At 39.4% G+C, this 17,784-nt stretch overlaps 2 protein-coding genes across 2 annotated transcripts; both read left to right on the top strand.

The window, feature by feature from the left end:
• Positions 1–5,445: 5,445 nt before the first annotated feature.
• Positions 5,446–8,496, top strand: LOC142501641 (trypsin-like). Its single transcript, XM_075611786.1, has 5 exons — positions 5,446–5,538; positions 5,967–6,126; positions 6,511–6,764; positions 7,365–7,501; positions 8,172–8,496. The coding sequence occupies exons 1-5, from the start codon at positions 5,499–5,501 to the stop codon at positions 8,319–8,321; spliced, it is 741 nt and encodes a 246-aa protein (XP_075467901.1). The 5' UTR covers positions 5,446–5,498; the 3' UTR covers positions 8,322–8,496.
• A 6,160-nt stretch (positions 8,497–14,656) lies between these two features.
• On the top strand, positions 14,657–16,934 carry LOC142501646 (trypsin-like). Its single transcript, XM_075611790.1, has 5 exons — positions 14,657–14,702; positions 15,107–15,266; positions 15,661–15,914; positions 16,313–16,449; positions 16,701–16,934. The coding sequence occupies exons 1-5, from the start codon at positions 14,663–14,665 to the stop codon at positions 16,848–16,850; spliced, it is 741 nt and encodes a 246-aa protein (XP_075467905.1). The 5' UTR covers positions 14,657–14,662; the 3' UTR covers positions 16,851–16,934.
• The last annotated feature ends 850 nt before the right edge of the window (positions 16,935–17,784 follow it).

Genomic DNA, 17,784 nt, shown 5'->3' with positions numbered 1-17,784 from the left:
GAAAAATTTGAAAAAGTCTGGCTGTATTGGCTAGCCCAGATGGATATCCCGGGGCTGAGTAATGCCACCATCTGGCTTTAATAGGACAAAATGAGTTCTCCTTGGATGCACAGACAAGACGACAGAACAGATTCATAGGACTAACGGTAGGCCTCACCCCCTATAGGGAGCTAGGTCTAAGCTGACGCCTCTAAAACCTCAATAAGTGGGAGAACTACAATAACAAGGGCATGTGGTGTCCGTCCGACAGAAGAGATCCAGGAAGCGAATGGGAGCGCCTCCTCAACTCCCCCCCTCCCCCTCTCACCTCCCCTCCCCCTCTCACCTCCCCTTATCCCTCTACTTGTCTATGTCCTGTCGTCTTCCCTTCCCTCTGTCTGTTAAATGTTGTATGTCTGATGTTGAGTCTGTCCACCAGGACAATGCAATGTAATGTGTTCGTATGATTTATACTTGAAAATAATAAAAAGAAAGTTGAAAAAAAAAAAACATAACTTTATTAACTGTACCAAATAAATAAAATAATGGGTGTTAAAAACAGACGACCTGAAGGTATTCTGACCTTCAATGCTCGAACCTTATAGGTTCAGGGTCTAGGATATCAGTGTGTTCTGTGAAATTCAGATAGCACACTAAACAACAGTCCTTATAAGGATCTGAAGTAGGATGCAAAACTTACAGGATAGCTGTATGTACAGGGAAAAGGGAGACCAAAAAGCGCACCAGCACAAACGGAGCAGGAAGAACCCAGGACAAAAAAATGATTAAAAGGGCACTTTAATGTGGCAAAAGACCCATCCAATGCATTTCGAACGTCGCAGCGTTCTTTTTCCTTGAAAAAGAACGCTGCGACGTTCGAAATGCATTGGATGGGTCTTTTGCCACATTAAACTGCCCTTTTAATCATTTTTTTGTCCTGGGTTCTTCCTGCTCCGTTTGTGCTGGTGCGCTTTTTGGTCTCCCTTTTCCTGTATTGCATTGAGTAGCTGCACAGCCTGCCTGCCTGCCCTACCAGGATGTGAGTATTTGCATATTTTTCAGGGGAACCTGCCAATGAGACTGATGGTGAGTGGGTTGCACCACACACCACCTGTCTTCAGGAGGATAGTACCCATTATATGACACAATAGGTACTATATCAATTGTTAGTACCCTGGTACAGTGGTCTGGCTTATTATCATTTTGAGATATACCTGCATTTGAGCGCTTCAGCTATTTTCCATATAGCTGTATGTACATACTGTATGTACCAGCTCTACTACTCTCATACATGTGTACATTTATTACGTGGTTCAGACAGTCTCAGCTATACGTGTGAACGAGTCTATTCTGTGTCAGTTTGCTTACTGTGCAAATAGCCTTTCACTAGCGTTACAAAGGTTATTAGAGGTTATACCCTCCCTATCACTGGACACAGAAGTAGGTTACCTCAGGTCAACCTGACTCAATACCATATTTACCATAGGAGTATCTCACTGTGACTCACTGCATGCTGGAACTGTCCAGGCTTCATTTAACCACAGTATACCAGTCACTATATAGACCCAATATGAGTATACATATATAATTACTATTCGGTTCAATCTATTTTGCCATTAGTGATTTGCAGCTTATAGTACTTACCCAAGAGCTATCCTGTAAGTTTTGCATACTACTTCAGATCCTTATAAGGACTGTTGTTTAGTGTGCTATCTGAATTTCACAGAACACACTGATATCCTAAACCCTGAACCTATACGGTTCGAGCATTGAAGGTCAGAATACCTTCAGGTCGTCTGTTTTTAACACCCATTATTTTATTTATTTGGTACAGTTAATAAAGTTATGTTTTAAACCATTCACTAATCACCCAGAGCGTGAACCTGAGTGCTGTATTTGGGTTCTATCTCTACCCGACCCTCCTCCATTTATATACCCAAAGCACCGTTCACTCATCACTTGCTTGAGGCAGCAGCAGGGGCTCCCATATTAGTTTACTCAAAAAAAGGTTGGACATCTTTTTAGATGGGAAAGGTATATAGGGATATACCAAATAAGTATACATGGGAAGGATGTTGATCCAGGGATTAATCCGATTGCCAATTCTTGGAGTCAGGAAGGAATTCATTTTTTCCCCTTAATGGGGTTTTTTTGTTTGCCTTTCTCTGGATCAATAAGTAAATATAGATATAGAATAAAGTATCTGTTGTCTAAATTTAGCATAGGTTGAACTTGATGGACATATGTCTTTTTTCAACCTCATCTACTATGTAACTATGTAACTATGTGAGTTACATCGGCCCAACGATGGTTACCCAAACCTATTGGGTTTTTTAATTGCCATTCTTGCAAAGCCTGTAAACAGGCAAACAAAGATAAAACGAGGTTCTGTTCTAAAATAACTAATGAAATATTCAACATTGAACAGTTTATTGATTGCAGAATGCCATTCGTAGTTTATTTATTGGAATGCCCATGTGGACTCCAGTATGTGGGACAAACCTCAAGACCATTGAGGGCCCGTATACTGGAGCACATGGGCAACATCAAAAAACATCTTTGGGTTTGAGCAGATAGGACTCATTTCTGGAGAAACCCACTGTTACCTATTACGGTAGTATCATCCATTGTGTATATACTCCTTTCCCCCCGCCTTTTGGTGCCCCTGGTTCGAGCTAGCGCCCTAGTTCTTGTTTTTCCAGTTCCCGAGATGAGGCAAATTGTTATTTTAGTGTTTCCTGATAAATGTTATGATGCAGACAATTACACATTTAAGCTGCTCTCTCACACCACCTCTATTTTCTGTCCTTCTGCAGATATGTTCAGTAGAACTTTAGGTGTGGTCTAACCAAGGATCTACAAAGCAGCATTAGCACCACACTATTTCTACTGCACTCATTTCCCCAGCATCCTGATATATTTTCCCACTGCTTTACTTCATGTGGTTTCCTTGAAGATATGTTAGTTTACAGCATGTTACAATTGATCGTGCATTCTCTCCTTGGGTTTTTGGGGTCTAAGAACAGTTTGCACTTCTTAGTGTTATATTACAGTATATGTGTAATACCTGGGGCCATTATCCTCATAGTGATTATATTGTGTCAGATCAATTTGTGTCACTTGCAAAATAAAATATTTTCCTTGAAGTCCATCTACAATGTCCCAACAAATTCATTTACATGCTCCATATATATAGTACTGAGTTACACCTACCACATATACAATACTGTTATTAACCTCTTTCCTTCCACATGTGCCAATATACTATGGTCTTTGTATACACTAGTTGTCCCAATATGGGGGGTGCTTGCAGATCTGGTTGTGAATATGAAAGATAAAAAAAAAACTAATAATAGTGTAGCCAATAGATGAAAAAGTGTATAATATCATATATTTGCTACACTATTACATATTTCTTATCTTTCATATTCACAACCAGATCTGCAAGCACCCCCCTTATTTGGACAACTACGCTATTTTGGGGCCAGAGGACGGTCCACAAGGGTTTTTGAGCTGCTGCATTTACACCTTTAATCACTTTTTCACTATATTGGGGTGAAGGTTGTACTAAATAATATAGGCTTCTGAATATGTTCTACTGTATATTCACTTTATTTAAAAGATTTGCAAATTTAATTGCACGTATATATTGGGGTATAGCACATGCTATGCAATTTAATGCACATTTGTGATTGAGGGGGAAAAAACACTTTACTTAAGAGTGCCCTGTTACACTCATATTTTTCTTTGTATACACTGCCCAATTTGTAATCTTGTGTACTGTAGTTTGTACAGTAGCCCATTTCTTAATTCTTTTATTTATAGTAAATATGTATTTAACCAGTTGTCTTTTTGTAGTGAATAAAGTTGCTGGATCTCGAAGAAAATATGCCAAATATTTCTATGTAAACTTCAAGAAATAATTCTGCTTAAAAAATAATAAAGCATTTCTCACTCATTCATTATCTAGACCGATTCCTAATTATTTCCTAACCACTATAAAGAGTTTCTAGATCATCTTTGAAAATGAGCAGGAAACCAGTTGTCCTGTCTTTGCTCCCCAAATAATCTTGAATTTCCAACATTCATAATTATTTTAGTTTAGCCTTCAGAGCCATTGTAGAAAATGTTGAATTTTGTATAAAAAATATTCAGCACACACTGAAAAAAAGCCTTAGGAGAGGCAAGTGTGGTGCACAGTACAGGGTAAATAGTGATAGTCAGTGAGGATCCCTAAAGATCCAATATACCGGCACAGCACAAGGAATTATCATCTAAACGTTTTTTATTGGGTCCATTATGCGAACATATGCCCGACGTCTCGGGGTCCCCAGGTATATATATATATTATATATATATATGTGTGTGTGTGTGTGTGTGTGTGTGTGTGTGTGTGTGTGTGTGTGTGTGTGTGTGTGTGTATGTATATATATATATATATATATATATATATATTTATATATATATATATATATAAATATATATATGCCTAATCATTTCATAACCACTATACAGAGTTTCTAGGTGATCTTTCAAAATGTTCAAGGGAGGGGGATGGGTGCTCCAAAGTCAGTGGACATTCCAGAATATCCAAAGTATAGGTCTTCAGTAATAAACAGGACTGGTAAACGGACTGAAACATGGAGTGGGTGAACTAAGAGATGTGATATGTGAGTGACCCATAAACACATAAGTCTCCTGAAGGTGACCAACCATTGCACCTAAAAGGTACTCTAGTGACCCCTCATTGGAGACTAACAGTGCTAAAATCGTACCCAACTATAATAATCACACATTAATAATAAACTCTTACCCACTCCAACTGTAGAGCAGAATCCGTTGTAGTCCTTTCCCAGGGGCGTGCAGATCCATTGGTTACAGTCCAGTCAAAAGAAGAGAAAAAGATGCACTGACAGGAAGCCAGGTGGTGTTAAATAAAAAATCTATTTATTCAGTATGGCTTCGGATGGTCCAAAACGCATAGGAGGTACTGGTTCACCCCCTGGGGGTATGTTTTTTGTTACGAAGCTATACTGAATAAATAGATTTTTTATTTAACACCACCTGACTCCCTGGCAGTGCATCTTTTTCTCTTCTTTTGACTGATCTTTCAAAATGTGCAGGAAGTCAGTTCCCCTGATTTTGTTCCCCAAATAATCCTGAATTTCATACATTCATAATTATTTTAGTTTAGTCTTTCAAACCATTGTAAGGAAATGTTGAATCCTGTATAAAAACACACCATTGGGAGAAGTTACACTTTTTTAAAAGTATGTGATACATATCATTATTTTACACAGGCCTTTCCAATCTGAATGCAGTGTTTGTGTTACAGAAATAGGTAACATGACAAGGTCACTGATATACTCTTTGGCTCCCATTGGTCACGTACTCCATGTTTCCATGTTGTGATCAATAGGTACAAATAGACGTAGGTGGAAAGATGTTTGGTTGGTAGAGGTAGAGTATAAATACCAGACCTTTCTCCATTAAAAAATCCTCTTGACCAGATAGTCACCATGAAGTTCCTGCTGATCTGTGTGTTGCTGGGAGCAGCTGGTGAGTCTTATTACTGAGAATATGTTGCAGTAATATATCATGCACAGCTATCTCTCACTGTTCTTCTAACTATACAACTTTCTCTGCAAACTTCTCTATCACCTGTTTGCCAAACTGTTCTCAGACTGCTGTATCTTTGATAGATATTCCCACTGCTGCTCTCCTTTGTGGAGGATGTATATTTATTTTTTTCTCTTTCCCTAGAAGGCGCACAGCTTTCTCCCCACATAAATATTCTCTTGGTATGGGATAAACATCTATCTTTTACTCTGTACCTCGCCTCTGTAAATAGCACATTTTTTTCTTGCTCTGCTCTTCTCTCTGTATAAGATGCAGAAGTATCCCTTGCTCTCCCAATGTAGGGAATACAATGGATAGTGTGTTCCCTCACATTGAAAATCAATATTTTTTGTTAATTTATCTCCCAGCTGCTTTCCCCATTGATGATGATGATAAGATCGTGGGAGGTTACACCTGTGCCAAGAACTCTGTCCCCTTCCAGGTGTCCCTGAACTCTGGTTATCATTTCTGTGGAGGGTCCCTGATTAACAACCTGTGGGTTGTGTCTGCTGCTCACTGCTACAAATCGTAAGTAATGAGGGTTATTTAAGTATATTTAATATATATTTTTGGCACGCACTGGTGGCCCATAGGGCACCCCCAGATCCCAGGCATGTCAGAATTAGCCTATCATCCCCACAAGTAATTCCAGCAATAATGCTAAAAACACCTTGTTATGTGTCTAATACCTTTGTGCTTAAGTCTTTAGTTCCCTGTTTGTAGTCCCAAATTCTAGTAGCCGTATTGGTCCGGAAGAAATTAAATGCAGGTTAAGTCTCTGATATATTTTACCGGCCAACGTTCAAGTTCTTCATAGATGAAATTATAGTGTAAATACTGATTAAAACCTCATGCTGTAGGTCCTGTGTGAGTCACTGCCCTTTCAGATTACCCTACTAATCTTGCTTGTAGGAGTATCCAGGTCAGACTTGGAGAACACAACATCTTTGTGAATGAAGGAACTGAGCAGTTCATCAACTCTGCCAAAGTCATCAGACATGCCAGCTACAACTCCAGGACCCTGGACAATGACATCATGCTGGTCAAGCTTGCCTCTGCAGCCTCTCTGAACTCCTATGTGAATGCTGTGGCTCTTCCCACTGGCTGTGCAAGTGCTGGCACCAGCTGCCTGATCTCTGGCTGGGGGAACACACTCAGCAGTGGAAGTGAGTCAACAGAACATCTCATTATAAAAACCTAATCTGACAGGTGCCCTGTTATAAACAGATTACTTTTCAGCCCAATCGGTCCCATGTAAGGGGGACAATCTTCTTAAAAGTATATCTTCTTACATGCTCATGTTCCATTCTAATGGGGAATTCCAGTAATAAGAATGGCAGCCTCACCAAACACTATATTCCTTTCATCAACAGTCTACTCTATGGAAGATTTATCCTGGGAATAAGCCCTCTCCTTTTAAGAACATTTCCCCAATACTTTGTGTGAGGGAATCCCGCTATATAGAAAAGACCCTCTTGAATGACACACTCTCAAAAAGGTTCCTTTCACTTTAAGACAGGCCTGCACAACTCCAGTCCTCGAGGGCCGCAAACAGGCAAGGTTTTCAGGATATCCCTACTTCAGCACAGATGGCTCAATTAGTGGCTCAGTATGACTGAGCCACTAATTGAGCCAGCTGTACTGATTTAGGGATATCCTGAAAACCTGACCTGTTTGCTGCCCTCAGGGACTGGAGTGGTGTAGGCTTGCTTTAAGGGGACGTCTTTATTGCAATATGTTTTAATTAATCCTTCTTGTGTTTGTAGGTAATTACCCAGATCTCCTGATGTGTGTGAATGCTCCCATCCTGACTACTACCCAGTGCAACAATGCCTACCCAGGGGAGATCACCAACAACATGATCTGTGTGGGCTACGTTGAAGGTGGCAAGGATTCCTGCCAGGTAATGTATCCTCTCCTCTGTCCTCTCTGGCTCTCACTGCTACCTAATAACTAGCAAGTCTCTGTCTCTCTTTGTAATACCCAAAGATTGCCAGCACTGGGATAGTGTTAATTGTCTATGAGGATCATAACTGAGCCCAACCTGGGCCGGCGCAAGGGTTTCATGCGCCCTAGGCGAAACTTTAAATTTGCGCCCTTGTTGTATTCTCACCTGTGCTGGCCGCCTCCATTCTGCTTCTCCTTCAAAATCGAGCGTCAAATGACGAAGCGAACGTCACAACCTACGTCACACTGCATCTTATTGCCATGGTAACGAGATGCCATGTGATGTTACGTTGGTGACGTATTTGGCATCATTTGATGCTCGATTTTAAATGAGAAGCAGGGCTGCAGGCACAGGCAAGTGCCCAATGGCGGCAGATTTGTAAATCTGCCGCTAGGAGTAGCTATAGGGGTTGCAGGGGGTGTGATTACTATTAATGCGCCCCTAGGAACTTTGCGTCCTAGGCGACCACCTAGGTTTGTCTAATGGATGGGCAGCCCTGCCCCCCACAATTTTATTGGTCTACTCAACTTTGGCTCTTTGTTCTTATTCTGTTCAGTAAAAGGCTTCTCTGTGAAGATGTTTGATGTTTTCTTGACCTGTAACAATCTGTTTCTATTCTCATCAGGGTGACTCTGGTGGACCCGTGGTGTGTAACGGTGAGCTTCAGGGGGTCGTCTCATGGGGCTATGGCTGTGCACAGAGGAACTATCCCGGGGTGTACACCAAAGTCTGCAACTACGTGTCTTGGATCCAGAGCACCATGTCTTCCAACTAAAACCTTTCATCAGATTCACCCTCTTTCTTCTCAGATACCGTACTTGTGTTTTTTCATCTCTTACTCTCACTGGTTACTACTACTACTGCTGCTTCTACTACAACTACTACAACTACTACTACTACTACAGAGCTTTGTATTGAACGATGCTTGAATAAACGGTTTAACTCAGTAACTGGTGTATGAGTCTTCCTGAATATGTTCAGCTTACTGTATTTCTGAGCTGTTAAGTAGTTGCAGTAACTGTTTGTTAGGTTATCAGTCTCAAGTTATCATATAGGAATTAGTAACAACCTATATATAAAATCCAGCTAGAAAATGTGTGTAGGGATATGCTATAAAACACCAAATATCGGTGAGATTGAGGAAGCTATAATACTTTTGCAAATGGAGAAGGCATTAAAACTGGGTCATGTTTGCAGTATGGGTGATTTTAATTATCCAGACATAGACTGGGGCAATGAGATTAGCATTACAAGAAAATGAAACAGGTTTTGGGGGTGCTTATAGACAATTATATGACCCAAATTATTGAAGAACACACCAGGAGAGGGGCAATACTGGATTTGGTAATATCAAACAATGTAGAAGTAATAACACATATTCAAGTCCTGGAACCTTTGGGCAACAGAAATCATAACATGGTCTCATTTGAATTAAATTATCAAAAAACAAATTACTTGGTTCAACAAAGACTAAAAAAAACTTTAGAAAAGCAGTTTTTAATAAACTGAGGGCTAATCTACATGTAATACACTGGGATGATGTTTTTGCAGGGAAAAATGTAGAAGATAAATGGGCAGTCTTTAAAACATTGTTTGAAAAGCACACTCATCAGTGTATACCCTAGGGTAATAAGCATAAAAGAAATAACTAAAAAAACAAAAAAAAAACAATGTGGCTAAATAAACAGGTAGGGGAGGAAATGGACAAGAAGAGGAAGGCGTTTAGATTCTTTAAGTCAGAAGGGACCGAGGCAGCGTATCAAAATTATAAGGAATGTAACAAAAATTGCAAAAGGGGAATCAAATGAGCAAAACTGGAAAATGAAAAAAGGATTGCAATAGAAAGTAAGATCAACCCTAAAAAGTTGTTTAAGTACCTTAATAACAAAAAAATGAGAAAAGAAAATAAAGGACCCTTTCAGTGTGAGATGGGCAGGCAGATTATTGGAGATAAGGAAAAAGCAGAGGTATTAATCAAATTCTTTGCCTCTGTGTTTACCAGGGAAGAATCAATTTCAATAGTAATGCCGCAGGAGGAAGCCACAACCTCCATATTACTGAACAATTGGTTAACTGAGGTAGAAGTTCATAAGCGGCTTGAAAAAATGTAAGTAAATAAGGCACCTGGCCCCGATGGTATACATCCAAGAGTTCTCAAGGAGTTAAATTCAGTAATAGCGAAACCATTACATTTAATATTCAAGGACTCCATTTCCACAGGCTCAGTATCACAAGATTGGCGTAAAGCAGATGTGGTGCCTATATTTAAAAAGGGAGCTAGATGACAACTGGGGAATTACAGACCTGTAAGCCTGACCTCAAAAGTGGGGAAACTACTTGAAGTTTAATACGGGATAATATTCAGGAATACCAAATGAAAAACAAAATCATTAGTAGTAGTCAGAATGGATTAATGAAAGATAGATCATGCCAAACTAACCTTATTTGTTTCTTTGAGGAGGTAAGTAGGAATTTAGACCAGGGTAATGCAGTTGATGTGGTCTACTTAGATTTTGCAAAAGCTTTTGATACGGTTCCACACAAGAGGTTGGTGTACAAAATAAATCAAATTGGACTCAGTAATAATGTCTGCACCTGGATTAAAAACTGGTTGAAGGATTGACAACAGAGGGTTGTCATAAATGGAACTTTTTCAGGTTGGGCTAAAGTCGTCAGGTATCGGTACTGGGACCCCTGCTTTTTAACTTGTTTATTAATTACATTGAAGTATTTAACTATGTATTTTGTCACATTGGATGTAGCATTGAGTATTTTTGTCTTTTATTTTATACATTTGGCCACGCTCTGAAGCAGTCAAAACAAGTCAAAGTTTTTCTCACATCCTACATACTTTTTTCCAAGATGTACGTGGTTAGGTATTTTAGTCTTTCCTGATAAGTTATGATGCAGACAATGCCAAATTTAAACTGCTCTTTTTCACAAAACCTCTATTTTCTGTCCTTCTGCAGATATGTTCAATAGAACTAAGTGCAAGTTGAAAAAATATATATCAATCTGGCGCTCAAGAATTACATCCCTATATAAACAAGTGTATAAATAATAATAATTAAGTGATACTAATACAAACACATGCGAATGCAGCTTAACCCAGTGGGGGGTCGTACTCTCGATCCCGTGGACGTGGAAGGGGTGAAGATCATCGGGAAGCGCAAAATCATGTAAAACAGAAGAAATTTTCTGATGGTGCAGTATTGTGATATTAATAAATAAATATTTACAGTGCAGTGTGCTATGTACTCACAAGTGTATGGTGAGTAATGTTCCCATAAAGGTATCTTTCAGGGACAGCCCGTCTGCCCGTGGTATAAGTGGGTCTGTGTACGTGGGTGGATGCTGAGGACCTTAGGTAACAAATAAGGAAACGGACATAGTGCAGACTGTACAAAATTCTATTAAAATTGTAAGTGAAAGTACAATACACTCACAATGTGTTAAAAGAATACAAGCGTTTTGATCACATATCGGATCTCAGTGCAAGGCAGCTGTATCAGTCCCCCCTCCGCCTCGGCGTGCGTTTCACTGATGCGTCTCACCCAAACCGGAAACCGGAAGTGACGTCATCTGCTCTGGGGGACTCCGATCCTATAGTGGTCTTCTCTCATCAGGATTCACTCTACGCGTTTCTCCGTATTGCGGTTTCATCAGGAGTGTCACACTCCTGATGAAACCGCAATACGGAGAAACACGTAGAGTGAATCCTGATGAGAGAAGACCACTATAGGATCGGAGTCCCCCAGAGCAGATGACGTCACTTCCGGTTTCCGGTTTGGGTGAGACGCATCAGTGAAACGCACGCCGAGGCGGAGGGGGGACTGATACAGCTGCCTTGCACTGAGATCCGATATGTGATCAAAACGCTTGTATTCTTTTAACACATTGTGAGTGTATTGTACTTTCACTTACAATTTTAATAGAATTTTGTACAGTCTGCACTATGTCCGTTTCCTTATTTGTTACCTAAGGTCCTCAGCATCCACCCACGTACACAGACCCACTTATACCACGGGCAGACGGGCTGTCCCTGAAAGATACCTTTATGGGAACATTACTCACCATACACTTGTGAGTACATAGCACACTGCACTGTAAATATTTATTTATTAATATCACAATACTGCACCATCAGAAAATTTCTTCTGTTTTACATGATTTTGCGCTTCCCGATGATCTTCACCCCTTCCATGTTCAATAGAACTGACAGCAGTTTGAGTGTGGAACAACGTAAGGATCTACAAAGCAGTATTAGCACCACACTCTTTCTACTGCTAATAATACAGATAAATGTAAGGTTATGCAATTGAAAAAAAAAGAATAAATAGGAGACTTAAAAATTAAATGGGGATAAATGAGGAGAATCCTTGATGGAGGAGGATGTAGAAAGCAAGCGTACAAGATCTTATCTTTCATTAAAGAGGCAATGGATGGAAGGGAAGTAAACATAATTATACCCCTTTATAAAGCCTTATATAACAAGATAACTATTCATCCCAAGGGCAGTACAAAGGACACGGGGTCAAACCTTAAGGTTGGAGGAAAGGAGATTTCACCAGCAACAAAGGAAAGGGTTCTTTACAGTAAGGCAGTTACAATGTGAAATTCATTACCCACAGAGACTGTGATGGGAGATACAATATATTTGTTCAAAAAAAAATTGTACATCTTATTAGAAAGGAAAGGTATACATGGATATACCAAATAAGTAAACATGGGAAGTATGTTGATCCAGGGAATAGTCCGATTGCCAATTCTTGGAGTCGGGAAGGAATTTATTTTTCCCCTTATGAGATATCATTGGATGTTATGTCACTGGGATTTTTTATTTGCCTTCCTCTGGATCAATAAGTAAAAATAGATATAGGATAAAGTATCTGTTGTCTAAATTTAGCATAGGTTGAACTTGATGGCCGCACGTCTTTTTTCAACCTCATCTACTATGTAACTATGTAGCAATGTGACAAAATACATATATAAATACTTCAATGTTAGTATTCTCATGAGTAAGGATCATTTAGTTAAACAATTTGGCCAAAGTGCTATAAGCCTGCAGCCACTTCCCTGCATGATCAGTATGTAGGTCCTAACACTACCTGGGAAAATTCCCATTTCCTCTGCTGGAGGGAGAATGGCCACATGAAAAAACATGTTACTTAAAAAGTGGGATAGGGTGAGCTTAAACCCTGGGAGGAGGGACCACTAAACTCCAATGAACTGATATCAGTTGAAAATGAAAATTAATAAATACACAATCCCAGCAAGCTCTAACCCCTAGAACCCACCACATCATTATATATATATATATATATACTGTATATATATATATATATATATATATATATATATATATATATATATATATATATATATATATATATATATATATATATATTAGTGGGCCCTCCTACCAGGGTTTAAGCTCACCCCACTTTTAAGTAGCCATTTTTTTCATGTTTTCTGCAGGACAGATCCACTGAGGCCTCCAGCAGAGGTGAATGACAATTTCACAGGTAGTGTTAGAGTAAAAAGGCAAAAATTGCCAAAAAAGTTGCCGCACCACTTGAGAAAAAAGCAAAGAGGGTGAAAAATAACAAATTTTTTGAGGACAAAAAATGGAGAAAATCACATTGTCATTCGTAAATTCATCAAAGGTTTTCTCACATTCTAACATACTTTTTTCCAAGATGTACGTGGTTAGGATATTTTAGTCTTTCGTGATACAGTAAGTGTTATAATGCAGACAATGCAACATTTAAGCTGCTCTTTTTCACACCACCTCGATTTTCTGTTTTTCTGCAGAGATGTTCAGTAGAACTGACATTACTTTAGGTGTGGTCTAACGTAAGGATCTACAAAGCAGTATTAGCACCACAGTCTTTCTACTGCTAATAATACAGATAAATGTAAGATTATGCAATTGGAAAACAAGAATAAACAGGCAACTTACAAATTAAATGAGGATAAATTGGGAAAATCCTTGATGAATTTAGGAGTGCCTGTGGACAGCAGGCTTACAAGATCTTATCTTGCATTAAAGGGCCAATGGACAGAAGGAAAGTTAACATATGTATGCCCCTTTATAAAGCATTAGTAAGACCACACCTTGAATATGGAGTACAATTTTGGGCACCGCTCCTTATAAATGACATTATGGAACTTGAGTAAGTGCAGAGAAGAGCCACCAAATTAATAAACTGGATGGACAATCTGACTTATGAGGAGAGACTAGCTAAATTAGATTTATTTACATTAGAAAAGAGGTGCCTAAGAGGGGATATGATAACTATGTACAAATATATTTGGGGACAGTACAAGGAGCTTACAAAAGAATTGTTCATCCCACGGGCAGTACAAAGGACACGGGTCATCCCTTAAGGTTGGAGGAAAGGAGATTTCACCAGCAACAAAGGAAAGGGTTCTTTACAGTAAGGGCAGTTAAAATGTGGAATTCATTACCCATGGAGACTGTGATGGCAGATACAATAGATTTGTTTAGAAAACGGTTGGACATCTTTTTAGAAAGAAAAGATATACAGGGATATACCAAATAAGTAAACATGGGAAGGCTGTGGATCCAGGGAGTAAAATCCAGGGTCCAGGTGATCCAGGGATAAAAAAAGCATTTCTCATTCTACCTGTATTAAGGCCTAATCATTTCATAACCCCTATACAGAGTTTCTAGATGATCTTTAAAAATGTGCAGGAAGTCAGCTCCCCTGACTTTGCTACACAAATAATCCTGAATTTAACACAATTATAATTATTTTAGTTTAGTCTTTCGAGCGATTGTAAGGAAATTTTGAATCCTGTATAAAAACACACTATTGGGAGAAGTTACAGTATTTTTTAAATGTATGTGATACATATCATTATTTTACACAGGCCTTTCCAATCTGAATGCAGTGTTTGTGTTACAGAAATAGGTAACATGACAAGGTCACTGATATACTCTTTGGCTCCCATTGGTCACATACTCCATGTTTCCATGTTGTGATCAATAGGTACAAATAGATGTAATGGACAGAGGTTTGGTTGGTAGAGGTAGAGTATAAATACCAGACCATTCTCCATTAAAAAACACCTCTTGACCAGACAGTCACCATGAAGTTCCTGCTGATCTGTGTGTTGCTGGGAGCAGCTGGTGAGTCTTATTACTGATAATATGTTGCAGTAATATATCATGCACAGCGATCTCTCACTGTTCTTCTAACTATACAACTTTCTCTGCAAACTTCTCTATCACCTGTTTGCCAAACTGTTCTCAGAATACTGTATCTTTGATACCTATCCCACTGCTGCTCTCCTTTGTGTAGGAGGTATATTTATTTTTTTCTATCTCCACACATCAATATTCTCTTGGTATAGGATAAACATCTATCTTTTACTCTGCTCCTCACCTCTGTAAATAGCACATTTATTTCTTGCTCTGCTCTTCTCTCTGTTTAAGATGCAGAATTATTCCTTGCTCTCCCAGTGTAGGGAATACAGTGGATATTGTGTTCTCTCACGTTGAACATCAGTAATGGTTGTCCATTTCTCTCCCAGCTGCTTTCCCCATTGACGATGATGATAAGATCGTGGGAGGTTACACCTGTGCCAAGAACTCTGTCCCCTTCCAGGTGTCCCTGAACTCTGGTTACCATTTCTGTGGAGGGTCCCTGATTAACAACCTGTGGGTTGTGTCTGCTGCTCACTGCTACAAATCGTAAGTAATGAGGGTTGTTTAAGGGCATTTAATATATATTTTTTATCGCCTAATGGTGGCCCATAGGGCACCCCCAGATCCCAGGCATGTCAGAATTACAGTAGGCTGTCATCACCACAAGTAATTCCAGCAATAATGCTAAAAACACCTTGTTATGTGTAGCATATCTTTGTGCTCATTGTACGTGTTTTGTGCCCTGTTGTAGTTCAAAGTTCTAGTAGCCGCATTGGTCCGGGAGAAATTAAATGTAGGTTTATTCTCTGATATATTTTAGCGGACAACATTCAAGTTCTTCATAGATGAAATTATAGTGTAAATACTGATTAAAACTTCATGCTGTAGGTCCTGTGTGAGTCACTGCCCTTTCATATTACCCTACTAATCTTGCTTGTAGGAGTATCCAGGTCAGACTTGGAGAACACAACATCTTTGTGAATGAAGGAACCGAGCAGTTCATCAACTCTGCCAAAGTCATCAGACATGCCAGCTACAACTCCAGGACCCTGGACAACGACATCATGCTGGTCAAGCTTGCCTCTGCAGCCGCTCTGAACTCCTATGTGAATGCTGTGGCTCTTCCCACTGGCTGTGCAAGCGCTGGCACCAGCTGCCTGATCTCTGGCTGGGGGAACACACTCAGCAGTGGAAGTGAGTCAACAGAACATCTCATTATAAAAACCTGCTCTGACAGGTGCCCTGTTATAAACAGATTACTTTTCAGCCCAATAGGTCCCATGTAAGAGGGACAATCTTCTTAAAAGTATATCTTCTTACATGCTCAATATTCCATTGTATTGGGAATCCCTGTAATAAGAATGCAGCCTCACCAAACACTATATTCCTTTCATCAACAGTCTACTCTATGGAAGATTTATCCTGGGAATAAGCCCTCTCCTTTAAAGAACATTTCCCCATTACCTTGTGTGAGGGAATCCCGCTATATAGAAGAGACCCTCTTGAATGACACACTCTCAAAAGGGTTCCTTTCACTTTAAGGGAACGTATTTATTACAATATGTTTGACTTAATCCTCCTTGTGTTTGAAGGTAATTACCCAGATCTCCTGATGTGTGTGAATGCTCCCATCCTGACTACTACCCAGTGCAACAATGCCTATCCAGGGGAGATCACCAACAATATGATCTGTGTGGGCTACGTTGAAGGTGGCAAGGATTCCTGCCAGGTAATGTATCCTCTCCTCTGTCCTCTCTGGCTCTCACTGTTACCTAATAACTAGCAAGTCTCTGTCTCTCTTTGAAAAACCCATAGTACGCCAGTTCTCGGATTATTTATGAGGTTCATACCTGAGCCCCAAAGATGTTATTGGTCTACTCAACTTTGGCTTTTTGTTCTTATTCTGTTCAGTAAAAGGCTTCTCTGTGAAGATGTTTGATGTTTTCTTGACCTGTAACAATCTGTTTCTATTCTCATCAGGGTGACTCTGGTGGACCCGTGGTGTGTAACGGTGAGCTTCAGGGGGTCGTCTCATGGGGCTACGGCTGTGCACAGAGGAACTATCCCGGGGTGTACACCAAAGTCTGCAACTACGTGTCCTGGATCCAGAGCACCATGTCTTCCAACTAAAACCTTTCGTCAGATTCACCCTCTTTCTTCTCAGATACAGTACTTGTGTTTTTTCATCTCTTACTCTCACTGGTTACTACTATTACTACTACAGAGCTTTGTATTGAATGAGGCTTGAATAAAAGGTTAAATTCAGTAACTGGTGTATGAGTCTTCCTGAATATGTTCAACTTGCTGTATTTCTGATCTGTTACGTAGTTACAGTAACTGTAACTTAGGTTATCAGTCTCAAGTGTATAATATAGGAATTCCATGATACATTAGTAACAACCTATATATAAAACCCCGTCACTGTCTTAACTTTGTGCATTGAGAAAGTCTATTAGCACAAAACAGTAATCTGCTGGCTGCCTAACACACCGTTGATTCTTTCCTCTAAAGATGTACATGACAAAGCAGCTCAGTTAGCACACTGTAACATTGTATTCCATGACTTTATAATTGAGCATTAATAAATGGGGTTTTCTGTTTTGTACTTTAGTAATATCCTAATTTCTGTACTGTGAAATAATAATATATAAAGCGGATGTACTGTAAAGTAACAGGACTACAGAACACTGTAATAAATCAAAGGAATTGTACTAAAACACAGAAAAGGGTTGTATTCCTGTTACACTATACAGGTTTTCATTGAAGTTGGGGGTGGATTTGGAGCTTTTTTGGCTACTTAAAGAAACTGTTTCTATCATTAGTACAAGTATTTACGTGAATATGATATTTGTTAGAAAGCCAGGAGATGGTATGTTTCGGGTTGACTCTTATAGTAAATATTTGTAGGGTTTCACTTGAAAGAAATCCCCTAGGTAGAGATGTAAATGTGGCAATGCTGTCAGATATGAAAGGTTTTAATATTGAAAAGGTCCATTTGGGCAGAATATGTATGTATATCTTTATTTCTATAGCTGCATCCATACACATAGCGCTTCAGAGCAGT

Source organism: Ascaphus truei, chromosome 8, assembly GCF_040206685.1.
Source record: "Ascaphus truei isolate aAscTru1 chromosome 8, aAscTru1.hap1, whole genome shotgun sequence".
NCBI classification, from domain to species: Eukaryota; Metazoa; Chordata; class Amphibia; order Anura; family Ascaphidae; genus Ascaphus; species Ascaphus truei.
The sequence above is the reverse complement of the archived record's forward strand: the minus strand, read 5'-3'. Positions and strand labels throughout refer to the sequence as shown.